Source organism: Agrilus planipennis, unplaced genomic scaffold, assembly GCF_000699045.2.
Source record: "Agrilus planipennis isolate EAB-ADULT unplaced genomic scaffold, Apla_2.0 scaffold55, whole genome shotgun sequence".
NCBI classification, from domain to species: Eukaryota; Metazoa; Arthropoda; class Insecta; order Coleoptera; family Buprestidae; genus Agrilus; species Agrilus planipennis.
The window spans coordinates 823,522-829,332 of record NW_020438918.1 but is presented as its reverse complement, the minus strand read 5'-3'; the positions used below and the strand labels follow the sequence as shown (position 1 = coordinate 829,332).

The following is a 5,811-nucleotide window of genomic DNA, read 5'->3' as shown; positions in this document are numbered from 1 at the left end:
CTAGCAAGGAGATCGGGCTGAAACTATAGCTACAAGCTATCCAAGGATGGTACTATAGAATGTCACCTCAAGGTAGGCCTAGTGGCGTCATCTCTTGGTTAGGCCGGAAACTTATCAATCCACCCTCGTATGTTCCATCGTTTACCAATGGCCCCCGTTTTAATTTGAAAAAAAGGCCATGACGTTGATGTCAAAATTTTGATTCAAAATAGGGTTGTAGATGTGTGTGTGTCATCAGTATACTTTGTACCAGTACTTCAAATAAATACATTTTGTTTTTCCAACTATCCTCGAAGTTCTTTTCATACTTTCCCTAAGATAGCAGTTGCCTTTTTGTTTCTTATTTGCTCTTCGTTTCCGTCGTTCTTCTGTATGAAGCAGCCTAGGTAGTTGTACTTTTTTCCTTCTTCAATTTCTTTTCCTTCCCATGTAAATATTATCTTTTTCATTCTTCCGCCACTTTTCCTGCTTCTCATTGTCTTCGATTTATCTCTAGGCCTCTCTCTGCGATGTATATTCCCATTTTTCTCACCATTTCTGTCGTCCCCTCTTCATTGTTCGCCATTAATACTTTCTTCTTTCCCATTTGAATTTCTCTCTTTGTATTTTCTAGATCCGCAAAAGCTAGGTTGAAAAGAGCTGTACTCAAGGGACATCCTTGTCTTACCCCGTTAATCGTGCTAATGTTTTTAGAAATTTCGTCATTGATTCTCACTTCATATATTTCTTCTATTCTTTTCCTTAACTTCATATTTATTCCAAATTTTCTTTCTGTTTATCCTGTCAAAGGCTCCCTTCATATCAGTAAAGAATAGGAAGATTTCTCCTTTTTCTTTCTTTATATATTTCTTCCTCAATGGCCATCCGTACTATCTATACTGCATCCAGTGTCCCTCTCCTATTCCTGTATCCTATTTGTGTATCATCCATGAGGTTTTTCTTTTCCATTTCTGTCTCGAGCCGATTTTTTAGTATCACCGCGTATATTTTATATTCAGTGTCCATAAGTGTAATTCCTCTATAATTTTTTGTCTCGTCTTTGTTTCCTTTTTTGTATATTGATGTTACAATGCTCATCATCGATTCTTCTGGTAATTTTACGTTAAAATAGGGTTGTAAATAACTTTATTGATGTAAAACCAACATCAATAAAAAAAGCATTTTTGTATTGATCTTTTACACATCAGAAGGAGAAAAATGAAATACATAGTTTCTTTAGCTTTAGGTTCAACTAATAAGTCAAGTTTGTGAATTCGAACCCCAATATCTGCAGTTTTCAGGTTTTCACGGAAGGTGTGCATCTATTTGATATTGTTTTCCGGGTTGTTTTGTGATGGTCCATGGAATTTTGCAGTTCCTTGCTGAAGGCATCTTCAGTGGTGATTTGGAAAGTGCTGAATTGTGACTGATGTCAGTCAGAACTGCAAATTCCATGGACTACCAGAAATGGATAAACCAAAATATTTTGGATTCGATAGTGTTTTCCGGACTGTTTTTCTCATAGTCCGTTGAATTTGCAGTTTTGATTGACATCAGTCAGAATTCAGCACCTTCCAAATCACCATTGAAATTACCTTTAGCAAGGGACTGTGGAATTTCCATAGATTAGTAGATAATCCAAAATACTGTGGATTCGATAGTGTTTTTCCAGACTGTTTTTCTCATAGTTCAAAGAAGATGCCTTCAGCAAGGAACCGCGAAATTTATTCATATTTAATATATCTTCAGGTTACAGTCAGTGTGTTCTAAAACCCAAGACAACAGAGGAAGTTTCCAAAATCTTAAAGTTTTGCAACTACAACCACCTAGCCGTGTGTCCGCAGGGTGGAAATACGGGTCTTGTTGGGGGATCAGTACCAGTATTTGATGAAGTGGTCTTATCCACAGCCTTAATGAACAATATTATTGATATCGATGATGCATCAGGTAACATTTATTGCATTAAATTTTCTTTTTTATAGTTTTATAATTTAAATATTATAAAAACAAGATTCTACAATGAATATAATTTATCAGCAGATTATTTATAATTGCTAGAGTCGGTGGTGTTTTGGTGTTGCCAAAAACTAAGTGATTTATGTATCTTAAAGACCTTACTAAAAATTTTGATTATTTAATGCCGAAATGTCGCCATAACATAGAGACTTGAAATTTAATAATTTCACTATTTCGAAACCTGTGAGCTCCTGGGAACATAAAAGTTCGAAATAACAATAAGCCTAATGTTTTTCCATTGATTCATGTTTCTCTGTAGGTGTGCTAGTTTGTCAAGCAGGATGCGTGCTGGAAGTTTTAGATCAGGAAGTAGGGAAGCAAGGACTAATGATGCCCTTAGACTTGGGAGCGAAGGGTTCCTGTCACATCGGCGGAAATGTATCCACAAATGCTGGAGGACTTCGATTAGTGCGCTACGGTAATCTGCAGGGAAGCGTGCTTGGCCTTGAAGTGGTACGAAAGCATATACAGGGTGATTAAAAAAAATGTGTAAATGGTCGATATACGTTCCTTAAAAAAAATATAAATATTTTTCGTATTCACGCTCTAATTAAAAAGAAAATTAAAACACAATCTGTAAACACTGCTATTTTATTATATTCTATATGTGTACACGTTCCATTAGGTCAAAGCAAATGGAGAGGTTTTAGATTTATTGAGCACCCTTAGAAAGGACAATACTGGATATCATTTAAAACACTTGTTCATTGGCTCGGAAGGCACATTAGGAATTATTACGAAGGTTGCAATTCAATGTCCCACTAGACCAAAAGCATATAACGTTGCATTCTTAGGTAAGAAAATAATTGTGACTTCATTAATACTTGACAAAGGCCTTTTCGGCCTAAGGACATCGACTTGTAATACTGCACTCACGGTGTAGCAGTCTATATGATGTTAACGTAAATCCAATAGAACATAAATTCTTGGCTTGTGGACTTTTCGTTCTCATCAGCACGCCGTAGATGGTTCCGATAGAACACCAATCAATTTAATTGTTGCTATTGAATAATTTTTGGTCACAAGTAAATCAGTCGGAACTGTCTACTGCGTGCTGAAGACAACGAAAAAAATTTGAAATCGCGATTCACGTCTGAAAATATTGGTAGATTACTCATCAAAAACTTATGCTACATTAGAAAATTATTAATATTGGATCGTATAATCTAATAGACGACGTGAAAAATAACAGTCGAAAACAAGAACATTTGGTTATACTTCATCTTTTTCTGGACTGTTTTGTTGTGGTCGATGGATGAACTGCTAAGTCTTGACTCAATGATCCATCCATTGAGGATGCCGTCAGTAAAAAACAACGAAACGTGCAGAACAGGAACATTCTATTGACCACGGCAAAACAAACCGGAAAGAAGGCCAGTGAACCGATCTATATCTATCGTCAGAACTGCAACAAGAATGTTTTTCTAAGGTCTCGAGTCTTTTGATAAACTGCTTGCTACCATGAAAAAATGTAAACATCAATTGGGAGAAATTTTGTCATCGTGCGAAATGATTGACGCCAAATCATTGGATGTTGTAACGAGTAATACCAAACTAAAAAACCCAATTGGAGATCATCCCTTTTACATGTTGATAGAGACCTCTGGAAGCAATAGTACACATGACGAGGAAAAACTCAATAGTTTTTTGGACAACGTGATGTCAGATGGAACTGTGTTAGATGGCACAGTTACTAGTGATCCCAGTAAAATAAAGGTAAGATGTGAATTAATTAAGAAATTCAGTTTTTCAAAATTAGGGGACACCGTACACGAAGACAGGGAGTTAAAAAAGAAAATTTCTTTGACTGTATGAAATACTGTTGGAAAAGCTTTACAAGCAATTGCATTAATTAGTCTCAGAACCAGGGTCGGTGGAACATAATTTCATTGGATGGGGTGGCAGCTTTCAGTAGAAAAATAATAAGGGCAGGGGTTTACTACATAACCTACAGGAGTCACAGTTACTTAATAAATGAATAAAGAATCATTTATCCTTAAAGATCACAAAAGCTACATATTTAAACTCGAAAGCTGTGCAACATACATAGATGTTTTCAAATCGAACATATTCAAACACGTAATCGAGGGGGCTAATTATTACCTATTAAATAAATAATTGATTAAAATATTAACCCAAGTCATTTAAATATCGTCAAGTTTTTGTCTCTATAACTTACCTTGTGTTACTGTTTACATACCTACGGCATCGTTTGGATGCGGATTTTCCCAGTGGCGTAATTACTTTCGGAGAGATAAAGGCACTCCAGGAAGTACAAAGCTTATAGGAGACATAAAATTTATTCTAAACTTAGTGTAGATGCATAAGTTTAATAATCATTTTAAATTCTTCCTTCGAGCTTTTGCAGATGTAAATGCATTCATTGAATTCCGAATATCAATCCTTTTGGCTTCGTCCTCAAGCCTTAGGTTTCTCCTGGCTTGAGGAGCCATATTCCATAGAATACATGGAAACCGATAGTTACGCGACTGGATTTTCCCATCCATTTACGTGCTCAAAACATATTTTTTTATACGATAAGCTTTTGTTTGAAAGAAATGCAATACAGTTGTTCTTTTTGACAAAAAAAATCTTTAGGCCATATGGGATATCAGAGAAAGCATCACTGGGGCTTTACTGTACGACGGATATGTCTTCAAATATGATATTTCATTACCCACTCAATACTTTTACTCGTTAGTTCCTGCGATGATAGAAAGGGTAGGAAAAGACGCTGTCAGAGTATGCGGTTATGGACATTTAGGTATGTTATCTATATATTACATGGTTTTGTTAAAGCTAAGTGTGAAATTTACTCTAATTTTACGAGGAGTTGCTAGACAAGGTCAATTCTTTTAACGCTGCGTTTTCTGTACCTATTTTTTTCAAACGATGCCTATTTTTTCATAATTTTATTTGTGTGTAACAATTAATAATTTGATGAGTAATTATTTCACAGGTGACGGAAATATTCATCTGAATATTACAGTTAAAAATTACAGCAAGGAAATCATGAACAAAATAGAACCATTTATTTACGAATATACATCGAAACTAAGAGGAAGTGTTAGCGCTGAACACGGAATTGGTTTCAAGAAACCGAAGTACGTCAAATATTCAAAAAGTCCACCTGCAATTGCCTTAATGAAAGATATAAAAAAGTTAATGGATGCCAATGGAATTCTCAACCCGTATAAAGTTCTTCCCTGATAGGTTTAAGTTTATTTATTTTTATATAACGTTACGTATATACATATATCGAATTATACAGGTAATTTTAATGCGAGTAAAGAAATATTTTTGTTATACTTGTCGAAGAAAATGTACTGAAAAATCTCGGCAGATTGCAGATGTTATATTTGTTATCTCTTAAAGTGTATCTAATGTAAATAAATATTTTCTAATTATTTTTCAAATTTTATTGTTTTGGTTAAGGTCTAGATAATGGCCCCCACCAATGGGGGTGGGGGGATCAAATGGGGAGGTCTCCCCCACCACTGTACTATAAAAAGTTCGTCGCGGTCTCACCCCTATAATAAGTTATGGGGGTTGAAAGTCGATTATTTTGACAATTTTCATACACTGTAATTCAAATAAAATTCAATAAAAAAATTATTTTCAAGCGGGTGGAGGTGGAGGATTGAAATAGGGTGGTCACTTGAACAAAACCCGATAACCTAACCTACCCTATTCATAAAGATATTTAAATAATGTTTTATATGGGGGTTCAAAGTTAATTATGTATTTTTCATTAGTTTTACCTTTGAATATTGTTTAAGAATGACTATATAAATATTTACATGCCTAGAAATGCAT

General features: G+C 35.0%; 1 protein-coding gene across 1 annotated transcript; it reads left to right on the top strand.

Annotated features, from left to right (window-relative positions):
- Positions 1 to 1,798: 1,798 nt before the first annotated feature.
- On the top strand, positions 1,799 to 5,366 carry LOC108736897 (D-2-hydroxyglutarate dehydrogenase, mitochondrial-like). The gene is made up of 6 exons (XM_025973718.1): positions 1,799 to 1,926; positions 2,255 to 2,448; positions 2,621 to 2,789; positions 3,425 to 3,711; positions 4,594 to 4,759; positions 4,955 to 5,366. The coding sequence occupies exons 1-6, from the start codon at positions 1,893 to 1,895 to the stop codon at positions 5,203 to 5,205; spliced, it is 1,101 nt and encodes a 366-aa protein (XP_025829503.1). The 5' UTR covers positions 1,799 to 1,892; the 3' UTR covers positions 5,206 to 5,366.
- The last annotated feature ends 445 nt before the right edge of the window (positions 5,367 to 5,811 follow it).

Coding starts and splice junctions, on each gene's coding strand:
- LOC108736897 (XM_025973718.1), top strand. CDS start 1,893: ATGAACAATATTATTGATATCGATGATGCATCAG. Junction 2,790..3,424: donor ATATAACGTTGCATTCTTAG/GTAAGAAAATAA, acceptor TGTTTTTCTAAG/GTCTCGAGTCTTTTGATAAA. Junction 4,760..4,954: donor ATGCGGTTATGGACATTTAG/GTATGTTATCTA, acceptor ATTATTTCACAG/GTGACGGAAATATTCATCTG.